Source organism: Ornithodoros turicata, chromosome 3, assembly GCF_037126465.1.
Source record: "Ornithodoros turicata isolate Travis chromosome 3, ASM3712646v1, whole genome shotgun sequence".
NCBI classification, from domain to species: domain Eukaryota; kingdom Metazoa; phylum Arthropoda; class Arachnida; order Ixodida; family Argasidae; genus Ornithodoros; species Ornithodoros turicata.
In genome coordinates this window covers 9,042,525-9,058,317 of record NC_088203.1, presented here as the reverse complement: position 1 = coordinate 9,058,317, position 15,793 = coordinate 9,042,525, and the positions used below count along the sequence as shown (strand labels likewise).

General features: G+C 46.7%; 1 protein-coding gene across 1 annotated transcript; it reads left to right on the top strand.

The window, feature by feature from the left end:
- Positions 1 to 224: 224 nt before the first annotated feature.
- LOC135387972 (exportin-4-like) lies at positions 225 to 15,078 on the top strand. The gene is made up of 23 exons (XM_064617220.1): positions 225 to 400; positions 1,028 to 1,133; positions 1,195 to 1,330; positions 1,910 to 2,051; positions 2,113 to 2,229; positions 2,776 to 2,944; positions 4,593 to 4,705; positions 4,773 to 4,976; positions 5,244 to 5,534; positions 5,599 to 5,729; positions 6,421 to 6,551; positions 6,607 to 6,772; positions 8,532 to 8,691; positions 8,767 to 8,936; positions 10,357 to 10,612; positions 10,687 to 10,890; positions 10,956 to 11,022; positions 11,090 to 11,203; positions 12,258 to 12,394; positions 12,451 to 12,581; positions 12,662 to 12,779; positions 14,635 to 14,727; positions 14,806 to 15,078. The coding sequence occupies exons 1-23, from the start codon at positions 350 to 352 to the stop codon at positions 15,004 to 15,006; spliced, it is 3,408 nt and encodes a 1,135-aa protein (XP_064473290.1). The 5' UTR covers positions 225 to 349; the 3' UTR covers positions 15,007 to 15,078.
- Positions 15,079 to 15,793: the final 715 nt, after the last annotated feature.

The following is a 15,793-nucleotide window of genomic DNA, read 5'->3' as shown; positions in this document are numbered from 1 at the left end:
TTGTCCATCCATTCGCATTATGTTGTTCTGTCTCTCTGTCTGGAGAAACAAAAATGCATGTGGGTTGGCAAAGTTTGTCGATGCGATATTTATGTAAAGAAGAGGTCTACCTTGTCCTCATTTGCATATTCCAGCAGTATGGCTGAGCTCGCGCAGATGGAACGATGTGCGTTCTGGTTTGGCGAACCATTTACTGTGTAGCTTACTTGCAAGCTACATTTTTCGCGCAAGAAAATAAAATAAATTGCAGACTTAAAATGTGCAAGAGAGGCATGCGTGAATATATTGCATACACATCGTCGTCAACAACAGCGGGAACTCACATCCGTTTGTCCACACTGGGTGCAACATGGCATCTCACGTCATACACGAACTAGAAACTTCGGCACAAATTTTACTCGTAAGTACATTAATATCTGTGCTATTTAGTCAATTTACCATCTCAATTCGTTCAATGGACTCCGTCCGTCGCTCAAGCGTGTCTGCATAGCTTGACGCCGACCCCAAGGGCGTTTTCATGGGACGCTCAATGTGTTGTTCTGACTGTGTTTTTTATCACGAACCTCCGAAATAGTCAAGAGTCTTTCAATCATTACTTGTGATCAGTATTACCTAACGAAAATATACTGCACAAGACATCGAATACAACAAGTCTCCCTTACTCACAACGTCAAGAAATTGCTATTGACAAGGTTCGTTCGCAACACTCAACATCGTTGGGGTTATTGAACGAAAGCCGAGAAGCTTTTTTATTTTTTATTTGCAAGCAAATTGCTCAAAAGGCATTGATTTGTCACGTGCATCAGCTTGTCTGGAAAGCATACTCTTCCAAGTTTTTTTATGATTGTGAAGCTCTCCCTTGTTTGAACCACAACCCCATACAGTTGTGCAATGCCCTGCCAAAACGAAGAAATGAGAGAACAAACAAAAAAGAAGAAGAAACTTCTTGGGAATTTTTGCAATAAGTTACGCCGTTGTTCGCTCTGTATTTATATTGATGCAGATGTTCACTGTATTTGTATTGCAGGCCCCCCCACAGTTAGTGACAAAAGAGCAGAGGCACGATGCTGAACGAGTGTTCCTCAGTTTTCAAAACACCCGGTCACCCTTCGACCTCTGCAAGAGCATTCTCGGTAAATACTGTGCTGCTTTTCAATATCGAACCCGTTGACTAATTAAGGAGCTTTTGTGCAGAGACTAGCCGTGCGCCGTACGTGCAGTTCCAAGCGGCTGCTTTACTCAAACAAGCGGTGATTCGGGAATGGAATCAGTTGCAGGACCTCTCAGCACTGAGGGACTACGTCCTACAGTATTTGACTCAGCGTCCTGAGTACGGCTTTTCATTCTTCTGTTGACAGAGAATCTTAGCTGGCGCTGTAATGCAGACAGTACCATCTCCCTGTGCATGGCTCATAGAATAGGGCTTTCATAACGCAGAGCAGTGCGCTTGAAATTTCCTCGCTCGCAGCGCCGCTGTGGCCAAACGAGACTTAGAAACAAATTGAGAAATTTGTTACAACACAGATTTTTTACAGTTTGTTTGCAAAATGTGTTTTGTAGACATGCTGCAACATGAACAGTACAAAGAACTGGTATCGTAAAACAAAACCTTTTTGTGGTCAGTGTTTTTTGTCCGTTTGCAGACGACACGTTTACGTGGATTCTCGTTGCCGGCGTGAGTGACGCGAGCGGGCTTTGGGTCTCAAAAGCCAGAAGTGTGGTTTGGGTTTTGGGCATGCGCATTCACAGTGGCGCTATTTCTTTGGGGTCCCCAATATGCTCGGGTCTTCTATTCTAAAGCTTCTACCAGCGGAGCTTTAAGAAAGATCTTTGGCCTCAGAAGAGTGATAGAAGTGCAGAATTACATCAGCGAACTGTTAACCAAGCACGTTTGTTAAACGTTACGCAGTATCGAAAGCTATGTCCGCGAGGAACTGGTCCTCGTAGTCGCGATCATGGTGAAACGAAGCAGCGTCGACGGCGACACTCAAATCATCCACACTCTGCTGAACAACGTGTCGCAGCTCATCACATCGGGGGCCACACATCTTGTGAGTGCACCACCCACTTTTTTGGCGAATAAGCTTGTAAGACTCTTCAAACTCATTACAGCAAACTGTAGGATGTTCGTTGTTGAGCGCGCTGCTGACAGAGTTCTCCAGCTCAACGCGGGCGACTGACGTTGGGCTCAGGTGGGAGGTGCATTTGTGCGCGAAGAAGTCGTTTGAGGTAAATGCTGCTCGGTCATTTTCGTCTGTAGCATTATCTTGTTAAGAACTGTGTCTTTGAGTTACTCGTCCATTACCATCTTCCTTCTCAGAGGAGAAGAATTTCTTTATTTTTACGCGATATCCTCAAAATCGTCGGTGGTCCCTCAGAAACATCTTCAGACTTTTTCTTTTTTTTTTAGTGTGTGTGTGTGATTTTAGATCCGTGAGAAAGAAAAAGTCACGTCTTTTCTATTATTCATTCCATGATGAAGAGCTGAGACATGGTCTCACTTCATCCATTTTGACTTCCATAAAACTGCTGTCTCAGGCTTGTGTGAGTGATTCTGTTCAGCTTGACTCCTCTGGGCTAACAGCCTAAACTAGATAAGTTGAGAAATGTAACTTCTTGGTTACCTTGGCTGTCTCATTTTTTGTGGTATATTTTCCCGTGCTTTGTTGCATTTCTATCTAAATCATTTTTAAAAAAGAAACGCGGAACATAAATTGCCTGTTTTCCAAGTCCATAAAATACCGTAAGGGTGCAATATTATTTCGAATCATGCAGACGACACACCTGAAGAAGATCTTCCAATTTTGCCTTCAAGGGCTGAGCGAAACGCAACAGCTGGCATCGGGCGGTGCTCTGTCCTCTCCTCCCATCCGCAACCTTCTCAGGAAACTGCTTCTCTTGGCCGAACAAGTTCTGTCGTGGAACTTTCACTTTGCCATGCTCTGTATCCTGTTTGGTTCTGGAAAACAGGTCACTTTTACTATGAGTGTGAGGCTGCACAAGGTGATCGTTTGGTGCTCTCGAGTGCTTCGGAGCAGGAAGCATGCTTTCATGTATTGTGCATTTCACATTCTACTGTAAAACACTTCAATTTTGAGGCCCCAATTTTTTCGCGCACGTATTCGCTGCCGCTAAATTTTGCAAAATACAGATGCTTGATTGCCTCACTTTGTCATACACCTTAGACCGCCCTTACTGTATTTATTTCAAGCGGTATTTTCACGTGCTTATGGTCTAGTGCAATTCTAATGCTTGCTAATCACAATGAAGTCTGCAATTATATAATTGTTTCTGAAGTATCAATTTGTGCTGTAAAATTTCCGTGTCTCTTTAAAATTTGTGAATTTCTTTCAGTTTGCAAAATTTGCGAGAATTAGAGAGACACGAACGGTAAGGGTTTTACATTATTCTGCAGCTTCATGCCAGAAGAGTTGTTGGCAAATCTGCAGGCATTGGTCTGTCGTCTGCCACAGACAGCTGCATATCGAAAAAAAAATTTTTTTCTTCTGTGTATTTTTTTCTTTTCAAGACTGCACCAGAAAAAGCAGACCCTCATTCTATCCTACCCCGAATCCTCATCCTCAATAAGGTGCGGGCACTGACATGTTTGTTTATTTTTTCCCCTCCATGTCTGCCCAGTGTGCTTGTCACCTGCGTCATTTTCCCTTCTTATCCCTGCATTTTCTGATCAAGTGTATTATCGACGTAACATTTGCCCCTTCGTGGGTTTAAAAAATGTTTTTCATGTACAATTCGTAAGTTTTGAGAGTCGATCTATATACGGGTTTATATGGTAGGTTTGATGGCTGCGGAACACTACTTTATATTTGTTGGTAATTGGTAGTTATGTCTCAATATTACCCAAGTATATTGTGCATTTATATTGGTGTGTTTGCCGGGATATTGAGACTCCTCCACCACATATTTGGGCGAAGCTGTGACACCATTTCCTCACCGTATTTCCATTTCCTAGCAGGGTTGTAAAAGTCATTTTATTGCTCCTGCATACTTGAATGCACTTAAGGGACTAACCATCTCCTTTAGTAACGTGAACTGACTCATTTGGAAAGATGTATGCGAAGTGAATCACGGAGACAACCTGAAACTGTCCTGGTTAGAGCCACTAAATAAGCTTCGCTTCAGAGTATCGACACTGAGGTCCAAGGGAGAGCAGGAGCGCCATCTTGTTTCCACACCACACTGGTATCTGGTATCGTCCCCATTTGAGGATCAAAGACTGCTAACAAGTGCTCCCAGTGGGATAGAGAAGCGTGCATGATTGTTGTACGATAATCCATGATATAATATAAGATATAACATAAGATAATCCATGTATTGCCAACCAGAGCATCACGAGGATGTCGAGGTGAGCTCAAGGCCGTCAACTGCTGCTTGCAAACGAAAGGAGCATTTCACCTGTGCACGCTAGATGGCGTCGTGTGCTAAAGTGCGCGTGCACGTGGGTAGCGTGGCGCGGAAACAAGATGGCGCATGCTCGATCTTGGCACTCAATGTCGATACTCTGAAGCATAGCTTATTTAGTGACTCCAGTTCTGGTATGCCTGAAATGGTCCTTAGCCTTTCGACCACAGTACCACGGAAGTTGGTGGGATTATTTGAGTCTCAGCAGTGCCCGACGCTGCGTCCTGGCGCCGAGTGGAAAGACATCTTCATCGATCAGAACGTCCCGCAGTTTTTCTTCAAGGTACGTACGTCTGCTATGGATACAGGCTCTATCGGTACTTGCGTCGTGACACGGATCGTTCTCGAAGGTGTACGAAGCTGTGTGGCAAGAGCCGGAATTAGCCCACCCGACGCTGCAGTGCCTGCAGCAGTTGGCAACACTGAACGGTGCAGTTACAGGAGGGAAAGAGGATCGGACGACATACCTGGGCCGTTTCCTGGAAGGGGGACTGCTAGACCTCATGGCTACCGTGACCACGAGGACCATTTCTGCGCAGCTGGGAGTTGCTCAAGTTAGTTCACGAGCTTGGGACTTCACATTCATGAGACATGACACAGCAAAGTGATTGGAGCAAAAGCCTCATGTCTGGTACCCTGTGTCATGTCTGGTCTCGAATAGAGACTGTCCTTTCTACAGGGACCAGTAGAACAGTAGTGCCTGAACAACCTAAAGCTTTTGCTTCAAACTTACCTTCACTGGATTGCTGGATTTTTCGCTTTTCGACGATGACGCAGCAACATTTGGTGAACCATGCTGAATGCGTGTGCTTACTCATCAGGTGTTGGGACGGCTGTCTTTGTTCTTCCCTCCGCCTGTGCTGTCTCGGCTACCAGAACCCCTGGTGCTGACCTTCCTGGAACGGCTAGAAGGCCTGAGCTGCCACCTGGTGGGGCTCGTGGGCAGCGCTCCAGAGGAGGAAGAGATGGTGCAGGAAGCCCTGGAACATGCCCTCGATGCGTGGGTGCCCCTCCTTCAGGACACTCAGATCTTTGAAGGCAAGCTTGTGCAGGGGTCGCAGATCTTCCCCCTGTTCCTGAGACGTCATATAGCACCACCAGATGGCACACGTGTAAGTGGTAGGGAACTCGAGGGTTTCAAGTTTTTATGACTTTGTTGCTTTCCTCGTACTGCAGAACGTGGCAGAGGATAACCAGGAGATAGCGGAAGAGGAAGAAGATGATCGCGTTCGCTTCAAAGATCAGCTCGCCGTGATTGGGCTTCTCGGGAGGCATCGCCTAGAAGCGAGCTTACCTCTGCTCACGAGGTACGAACAAAATCGAGACACTGTCACGGTGAGCTGGTCGCGGTGGCCGTACATTATCAGACTCAAAACTGCACAGTGAAGCCTATGTGTTCGTAGGGTTCTTCGTTTTAGGGTTAAACCCGATTTTTCATGATACTTCCCCCCCCCCCCCCCCCCCGTACAAATTTTCAAGAATTCGGGTAAAACCCGATATCTACCCGAAATCCTTGCGGTCCTTCAACTTGTCGTTCTTGGTAAACCGTCGGGAAAGTGAATCATAATATCAGCATAGAGAGCTATTTGTGACACCCTGTTTGTCCTCTTTTTATCATTTCCTGATTGTCGGGGGACTTGGGAACTAGGGGGACTAGGCGATTGTCCCTGACTTGCTGCAAAAGTCGAATACAAGCTTTTGTGGAGCTCGGGCAAGTGTTTGAATATACCGCGGGCATTCACTGCCCCAGTTCCAATCCGAAATATAAAGATTCTCGTTTCTTGTCCCATTGCCACAGCAGTGGCTTGTTTCATATGCCTTTCGTTTCACCGGAAAATTCCCCGGTGACATATCACACAGAGATCATAGCGCCCGATTTCTCCCCGAATCCTCGTGTGTCAATAACACCCGATTTTTCCCTCCCGAATTAAAAAAAAATCATAAAACCCGAAAACGGAGAACCCTGTGTGTTCAGTGTCGAATGCTTATCATCGACAGCATCATGGAGGATCGCGTTGGCCGTCTGCAGTGCATGCTGCACCAGGCTCAGCAGCAGGCCCTCAGTCCAAATGATGGTCTCACTCTCAATGCTCTCAATGAGGATCTTCACTGGGCTCTCATGATTACTGGTGAGACCGTTCTCATAGACTTAAGATCTCGTGAACATGGTCCAGTATATTTCAGGTCACACTCTGACCACGGTGAGCGACGGAGAAACGACTCTGATCCCATCGGAGGTGATGCAGTACTCGCTCAAGTGTGCACCACAAGTTGATAAAGAGGCCACGTTGAGGTTGCTCTCTGGACAAGGCGTTCCAGGCACTGAACAGGCCACTGATCCTATTGTCAGGTGAGCAACTGTTCTGTCTGTGAAGCAGAACTCGTGTTGTCCGTGTGTGGTTCGAAAAAACACTGTTTTGCACAACAGAAACACTTAAAGAAGAACAGAAAGCACTCCAGCCACTACCCTTCTTTTTAAACCAAGCTGTGAACTTGACTGTGAAACTACACTATGCAAAGTGATTCATTCGACAGACGCACAAATATCGCGGAATTAGATTTTTAAAATCGCGACCGTGCACAGTCGTGGCAATGCCCGCGACTAGCCCCTCGAGTCGTTTTGACGCCATTACGGTACAGCCCGCTGACTGGTTTGGAAGAATGTCGTCTGCTTCACAGGGAGAACTGGGAGAGAAACAAGGAAAAGCGGAAAGCGCCGGCCCCGATTGGAGCGTGGTTACTATTGCAACCGTAATGACATCACCTCCTCCTCCTCATTTCGCCCTGCAGAACGAGTTCAGCGGGAATGCACACGTCGATGTTTGGGTGCTTTGTTTTGTTTGTTTGTTTTTGTTTTTGTTTCTGGAAAAAAAAAATTGCGCTGAGAGAATTTTTTTGTTTTAGTTGTCAAGTCACAGCCTTTCATAATGTGTCAGGAACGGAATATCTTTTGAGATGGCTTTCGGAGCTCCTTTAAAAGGCGCAGTGGTGACATTTAGTACGTCTCAAAACCCCGTTTCACTTAAAAGGAGCAATGAGGTGACATTTAACGTGGCTCGAAAGTCCTGCCTCGTCTGTCAAGCTGTCCACCAGGAGTCACCGTGCAAAATATTTTTGCCCTGCGGTGCGCTATAGCTGTACAATCAAATTTACAAAAAAAAAATAGGTGGAGAAAGCTGTCGCGGATGGCAGACACGATGCGCTCGTGACATAGTGAAGTACCTTGTGTGTGAGAAGCATTGTTTCTTTCTTTGTTTTTTTCTTCGCAGTTCGCGCGCTGCTTATGCATGCTTGAGCTGTGCCGCTGTACGTCACTGTTCACGTGAGGGAAGTAGCATACGTCACGACGTCCTCGCGTTCTGGGATGCGCTCTTTTCACGAGGAGAAGGATTTTTCAAAGGTGCGCGGAACAGAGCCCTCGTACTCGCTCTGTAGGGTCACCTATGCTCATTGTTCTTTCACAGGCCACTCATTTTATTGGTTGGAGAACACTCCGCACCGAGAAACGGAAAAATTTTTGGGAGTCACCTCAGTGCCCCCTCTTTAATGAGGAGTCTCTCAGGGGCCGCTTAAATATTTTTCAGGGCACGGTGTCTTCCCACTACGCAATTAACTTTAACTTTGCAAAAACTTTAGAAGAAGCAACTTAACAAATTAACAAAAAACAAATTAACTTCACAAAAAAATGCTCGGAGAAAGCAGCCACATCGGCCCCGTCCCGTGATCACCTTGCGCGATGTCGGCGGACCTACGAGCAGCCATAAGCTCTCGTTGACCGTTGAAAACTGGTCCCCTACTGCCTTGGCCGCACCTGCTACGTAACGAGTCACCTGATTGGCCCTCCCATTGTGATTGCGAATGTCACAGAGTGGTGTGAACTTCCCCTTCACTTGCATGCGTCACTTGCGGAATGCTTTCCTGTGGATGTTTCGATAGAGTTTTTCTTGGAAAGAGTAGAGCTAAGTAAAATAATTTTTTTTGCATAGTGCTTGTTGACACTTGAGCTTTCACATGAGAACAAGTTGTTTTTGCATTTTAATGGCCCTTTAAAGCCTCTGTAAAGGTATCTGCGAAATTCGAGTGGTTCATGAACCAACATTCTATTACAGGCTAACGGTAGCCGCTTTCCGTCTCTGCGAGGTGGAACGCGGAGCCCTCGAAGCCAACCTGAGCCACTTGCTGAGCCCGGAAGTAGCCACAAGCTTGGTCTGGTTTCTGAGACGTTGGGCAGCGACGTATCTCCTCCCGAACGAATCCTATTACACTGAAGTAAGTGCAGTTGGGGGTGTTGCTCTTCGCGGTCGGAGATATTCCTTTACGATTTTTGCGCGCCTTTTCCGGTAGCTGAGCCCCGTCCTGGTGGCGGCTTTCGGACGGGACACGGAGGCCGGGACGTGGGTGCTCAATTTTCTGCTGGGAAAGCTCAAGAGTAATCTGGAACACTGGGCGGCCGAGCCGGACTTGGTGTTGTCCTCCAGCCTCACGCTCGTTTCATTGCTCAACAATGTTGAAAGGTATCATCGCTTGATGATTAGGGTTCTTGGCGTGTGGTCTTTGTCATTTTTTAGAGCCTGAAGTTTTCGGGAAAGATTTTTTTCTAAATTCGGGGGGTAAAAATCGGGTAAATAAACGTGTGCACTAAATTCGTGTGAATTCGGGTGAAAAAAAACTGCCAGTATGCTAAATTCGGGGTGAAATCGGGCTCAGTTACTCAACTAACTGTAGTGGTTTGGTACAAATGGTGATGTAACTGAATTTTTCTGCCAAACAAGTAAATTAACACATTCTTACAGACATCCCAGTGAGGGCAGTTTGCCGGGTAAAAATCGGGTTTCACCCTAAAGAGGCAACCTTCAATTCGGGGTGCAAATTCGGCGAAGAATCGGGTAAAACCCTAAAACTTCAGGCTCTATTATTTTTCTAATGTTGGGGCATCATTAAAGGGATGGTCGCCTTCGTCCCCATCAATTCGGAAGCTGTGGTGTCATTTTATTCCTTTTGTGATCGCTGACCATTCATGGTACCAAAAATCCCGAAGCCAAAATTGAATTAGTTTTTGTGCAATTCGACTAAATACACCGCAAGAGCAGATGCCGTATGTTGAGAGTATGGCATACCTCTCAGAAAAAAACAACAAGAAAATAAAAACGATAAAACATCATTCTGTAACCAGCCAATGATGGCACGCCTTTGAGAAATGTGAGCCGTTTGGTCGGCGGTCGTCTGGAAGGCACCGAGCAGAGATATGCAAGTGTGTCCAGCTTTGAAAGTGAAAGTGATTCCGTCACTGCCGAGTGATCTTTGTGTCGACAGTAGTGATGATGTTTTAGTTGACTGTAATCCATGTTCAACGGATCGATTGTGGATAGGGTTGCCACCTTTCGTAGAGAAAAATACCGGCTGAGGGAGAGGAGGTGGAATGGAGGGAAAGGAGGAAGTGTTCGCGGGAAAGGGAAAGTAAGTGAGGGGTGGAGAGTATACAGAGAGAGAGAGAGAAAGAACGAGCGTACTGGCTCAAGACAACAATGATAATAATAATGAATAACTAAAAAAATGACTGGTGACTACGGAGTTGGGTCTGTGCTCCAGATTTATTCAAGCTGTAGTGGAATGTTGAAAGGAAAACCCCGTAAAAGGCCCTATGAAAGGAGTTGACCATAAATACCGGTAAAAGGCTGCCGGTATCACCTTCCTACCGGCAACCGGCAGAACGAGCAAATAACCGGCCGTGCCGGTATAATACCGGCCTGGTGGCAACTCTAATTGTGGATTGCCTCTACACAGTGCCGACGATAGAGGCCTTGTTATTCAAGATGACCTGTGGGACGTCGGTAAAACAGGAGTGGCAAATAAGCTAGCTGCTCAGCAGAACATGCTGGATATGCTTCAAACTCTCCCGTTAACGTACGTTCATGTTGGGCAATAACAATGCAGGGGCCACCAGGCTGCTTCTTGTCCTAACCTGGCAGAACTTGTCCGTCTGCAAGCAGAAGGCCGTTTTGCAGCTCTAGCCCCTGCTGCCAAGAGAGCTCTGCTCAAGGCACTGGTCATAGCAGGAACTGCCAACCGTTCGGAAGAAAGTTCTCATTACTGGGACCGCCTGTTGGGGCCACTACGCGACAGGTTTCAGGCCTTGGTCGGGGCCCCCTGTTTCCAGACGGAGTATGCAACGCCGCAAGTGCGCGAAAGGGTAGGCCCCTCTTTTTTTTTTTTTTGTCGCATCCGTCTGCGCTTCCCCCTTTCACTAATCCTGCACACAAATAGGTCCTGGACCTCCTGGAAAGTCTGACTGGTCTTGTTGAAGGGATCACCGCGCAAAATCTGTCAACCCTGCAACCCTTTGTGCTTCCCCTGCTGAGGGAACTGGTCCCACTGGTGGGCCTCTACCACAACTACACTACAGTAGCGTCAGCCTGCCTGCAGGTGTTGCGGGCAGCTGTGCGGCGCATGCTGTGCTTCCTCTCTGCGGTAGGTGTGAGGGGAGCAACTCGACTCGAATACTTTTTCCTGACGAGTTGATGTCTTGCGCGCAGGCCGACTCAAACCAGGTCTACGAGTGTTGCCTCAACATGATCAAGGAATACGCAAAACATAACACAGGTAGTTCGATAACAGATACTATTAAGAGAGCGACCGGGTGGTGACCGGACCTTCCGTGCGATTACAGGGAAGGTAACGGTGGAGGCATCTGCAGAGGAGAACCAGTATCAGGACGTTCTGGACCTCATGGAACTTCTTATGGAACTGCTGTCGAAAGACTTCTGCCAGTTTCCTCCACCAAGTAAGGGACTTTGCTCTGCCTGGCTTCTGCATGAACTGTCGTTAGGAACTGCCAACCAGTGCCCAAGCAGAACCAGCAGAACTCGAGCCATTAGTAATTAGGGCTGTGCGAATAGCAATATTTCCATTGCGAATAGTTTAAGAATATTTCACTTACACTGCGAATCGAATCCAAATAATTTCTTCAGATGGCGAATTGAATTGGAATAATCGGACGAGGCTCAATTTGAATAATTTCGAGTACCTCGTAGTGAAATATTTTGTGGTGTTGTGCTCATTAGGTGATGTTCTGCTCCAAACTTGTGAGCATTTTCACCCAGCATAACATATCGTGAGAGAAGGGTCCCTCTGTGTTGTGTATGGTAGACTGCATTAGTGGGATGAACTGCATTGAGAGTAGTAGAGAGCAGACTGCTTTGTGTGCATCTCCTCATTTCTATGTTTACATTATAAATTTCCTGCACTTTTTTTTAGAAACTGCACATATTTCCATCTGTTACCCAACATAACTCTCAAAGTTCGAGTACATTTACGGGAACCTGCAATTCCCAGAGCATAGCGTTGACCATGAGCTTACACAAATTTGTAGTCGTCAGTGACAAAATATTGTAGACAGTGTAAAGTGGGCTTCGCCTAACGCTCACGAGTAATGAGGTGAAGCCGACTTGCAGAATAGAGCCGCACGCCAAAAGAATGGCAGTAACGTGAAGTGGGCTTCGCCCAACTCTTGGATGTAATGAGGCAAAGCCCAGTTGCGGAATGGAGATAACGATACCTTGCTTCAAAAAAATATTCGAAAATTTCGAATACCGAAAATAGTTGTGAATAGCATTCGAATAGCATCAGATATTCGTTTCATTTTCGAAATGCGGAATATCCTGACAGCTCTAGTTATTAGGTAGCCGTAATGAACCGGAGCACCTTTTCTGACTGTTAGCAATGGACAGTGATTTATAAAGAACACTACTTCAGACATGAACCACCAGGAAGTATTTTCAGACGGCTCACCACCATTACCTGATCATTATTTTGGGCAACTCTCACGTTTCGTGCAGCTATTATGCTTGGACCCGGTCAGCTGCTGGTGATGTCCCGCCCAGAGTCTGGAGACGAACCGCAGACATGTGCCTCAGACGTTGCTCTCTACGGCCTCAACATCCTCATGCCTATAATGAGCATAGAACTACTCAAGGTACTGCCATTCTCACGCTGTTCTCTTTCATTCAGTGAACCTGTGTCGCATTTCAGTTTCCGAGCCTATGCCTGCAGTATTTCAAGTTGGTGACGCTGATAGGAGAAATCTACCCCAACAAGATATGCCAACTGCCTGAGAACCTCTTTCAGAACCTCATGTCTTCCATTCAAATTGGTCTCACACAGTATCCTTTACTCTCTCTGTTGCCTTCAGTGGTTGTGCCTTCAGGATGTTGTATTTGTCCTTGATCGTCATGGTAACCAGGTTTACTGCGGAGGTGTCCAGCATCTGCCTCGATTTTCTCTCAGTTCTGGGAATCCACGTGTACAAGGCTAAACTCTTTGGATCCCAGGCACATCATGCTCTAGAGCCTTTCCTCAAGGTGAATTTTGAGTTGCTTTGGTGTTCCGAAACACAGTGATGTTACTATAGTCAAACCCCCATATATCGAACTCGAAGGGGATGGCAGTGTAGTTAGATAAGGTAAGATAACTTTATTTCACACTTTCGAGTGTGGGGTGTAAAGCGGGAGGAAATTTGATTTGATTTGGGAATTTTATGTATCGGGTGTGTGTATATTAGCAGTGACTGAACCACCCGCATGCAACACTAATCCCGCCCGCAGCCATTAGAGATGACAAAAGTAGCAAAAATACGACACACTTTTTAACAACGAAAAATCGGAGACCTTAGCTTGTGTCTTGCTGCAAGCCATGAAGTTCAGCACACACGTTTAACCTTATCAAAATGCTCGATGTTTGTAAGGCCGGAGCCCTCCATTGCTACGCAGCAGCAGCGAATAACTTGGAACGCTGATATCAGCTCAGCGGCTGGCCGCTGCGATTCCTCGTCGTCGTATGGGCTATCCGCTTTCTCAGCACCGGCAATGTCTACCATAATGTCTGTGTCAGTGCATTCTCCCAGAGCTTCTACGGCATCGTCGACACCGGTGTAGTCGCTAGCACTCATGATTGGATTGGATTAGATTGATGGAACGATGCCTGGACACACTGATGGCTCATGAAGCGACGCATTCCAAACATCCTACATTGTCATCGCCCTCCGTTACAAAACATGCATTCTCACGTTCCGCAAACAACATTGAGCCGCCTTTTCAGAGGCTGACATTCGAGGTATCGGGTGTTACGAGGTACGGAAGTTCAGTAAAACCATATTTCTGAGCTATACGTTTAGTACACGCAATTGTCAAGGGGTCATTTTGGTTGTTTGATATAGGCAATAATTCGAAGTATGCGGGTTCGACTGTATACCATAACAATTTTGGATATATGCTAGGGGAAGACCCGTGCATGCACGAGGGCCACTGTGATTGGGGAGCCACAAGGGTGCCCCCCCCCCCCTGATGAATGTGACGCATTCTAGACAGATCTCGGGCATGCGTCATCGCAAACATCAAGAGTATAAAATACCACGAAAATGGCAGTGCCCACTGTCGGGGGTAAGACCGTTTGCAGACAGTCCAGTTGCTGTTTCTGCACATTGTTTAGTAATGTCTTTAGACCTCAGTTTATCCAATAATCTTGCTGTAAAAAAAGTAGGTCTGCAAATTTGGTCTCATATTGCTGGCCACTGCCAATGATGCTATAAGCAAAACGGAATTCGGGCAATGCAGTGCACTACATGCTTCGGAAGAATGTAGAAGCATCATATTATTCACACCAGCGAAATACCCGCACCTGAACATTTTGTGCTGGCACGGTTCTGTCTTGGCAAGTGCCAAAACAGAACACAAACAAGGTCCATTGAAGACTCAACCAGAGGTCGGGCACAAGACAAAACGCCAAGCAGCTCTGTGTCCCTTCGTGTTTGCCCAAGCTTGGGCTTAGTCTTCAACGGATTCCTTCTACCAACTTACCTGCACCATTTTACCACACAGAAGGTCACCCAATCTGCACATCATCTCTGCCCAATATTGGCTTAACATTGGCAATACTGGTCCAAAGTCGGACCAGTAATGCCGATATTTAGCCAATTTTGGGCCAAGATGCTGTGCCGCTAGGGCAGATAAGGTGTGACCAGAACAAGATGGTGATTATGCCACAAGTGACCGCTTCAGGGTGGTTACGAAAATTGCAGGTCTAGGGAAGCCACATCATATTCCTGGAGATTTATTTTATCAAGGAAATTGTTATAAGGAATGCGCGAGATTTTTATACCTTTATGTGCCTCTCACTAGTGGTACTTACTTACTTTTTTTCTCCCCCCACCCCTTGGAGATGGTGCTCGAGATGGTGTTACTGCAGCCCTTGGACGCGGAACTGACGCAGACGGCTGGCAACGCGTTGTTCACACTAATTTGCTGCTTCCACGTAAGCATACATCTGCGTGTCTTGCCCCGCAAATTACCGTACCAACAAGCTTCGGCTCTCTCCCTCTCCCTTCTCCAGGAACAGTTTCAAGAATTAGGACGTGTCCTGGTGGCCAGTCAGGCAGACGCAGCGACTGGCGAGCGCCTCGCCAGGGCCCTGCAGGCGCTCGGGCTCAACTCCGGAACCCCGCCGGCGCCCGACCGTGCCCAGCGCATGCGGTTCAGGGAGAATTTTGAGACGTTCGTGGCGGACGTACGAGGGTTCCTTTGTGTGAAATGACGGCTCTGCGTGCAATCAAGATCATCATCATCTCTGTACAAAGCTTTCATAAAAGTTTCTTTTTGCATTGTTTTCATCTATCTGTACTGTTCACTACCCCTCACCTGTGGTAGGGTATATGTAGGGCAACCAGCCGTTGTGTGAATGAACGATTACGCGAACATGAACAATTTTCGTTCTCCAGGACGCGAACTGTCCATAAAAAAAGATTCCCTCGTACATTTGCCCGCCCACTGTAAATGCTGCACGTGCAAACAGATTTTAAATGAGTTAAGGATGTTGTGCAGGAGCAGGGATGTGACGGCACAGGAGATAGAAGCTTATCATATAAAAAAACTAAGTGACAAATGTGTACGTGACGCACAGATATACTTGCACAAGATCGAAACGAGCTCTCTGGAAGGGTGATGAGAGATAAACTTGTTGCTTGACTGTAGACACCGGACTGAACTGGTTATATTCTTGCTTCTTTGAAACTTTATATCTTCGGCTGATGCCAATTAAAGCTAGTTGTAAGTACGCGCTCGTCCTGTCTACATCTGCTCAGTGGTCGTCTGTTCCTAGCGCTATCTTCTGTACTGTAATGTTCACCGAGCTGTAGCGGACTCGTCAAACGAGGAGAAAGCTTTTGGGAGTAGGCTTCGGGAAGCCGAGAATAGGACTGTGCTTAGGGCATTTGGGAAGGCAGGCGCCCTCGCTTATTTTGGAAGTGTTTTCTTGACGATAGTGTCCCCATTGCAGAACTTCCTGGAGACAAGGAAATTTTAATTGTGAATTGCTTCTTGCC

Bases quoted from the DNA above. Each gene is read 5' to 3' on its own strand.
- LOC135387972 (XM_064617220.1), top strand. From the start codon at position 350: ATGGCATCTCACGTCATACACGAACTAGAAACTTCGGCACAAATTTTA. The intron at 2,052-2,112 runs GTGAGTGCACCA...AACTCATTACAG, and splicing joins CATCGGGGGCCACACATCTT to CAAACTGTAGGATGTTCGTT. The intron at 4,977-5,243 runs GTTAGTTCACGA...CTTACTCATCAG, and splicing joins CGCAGCTGGGAGTTGCTCAA to GTGTTGGGACGGCTGTCTTT.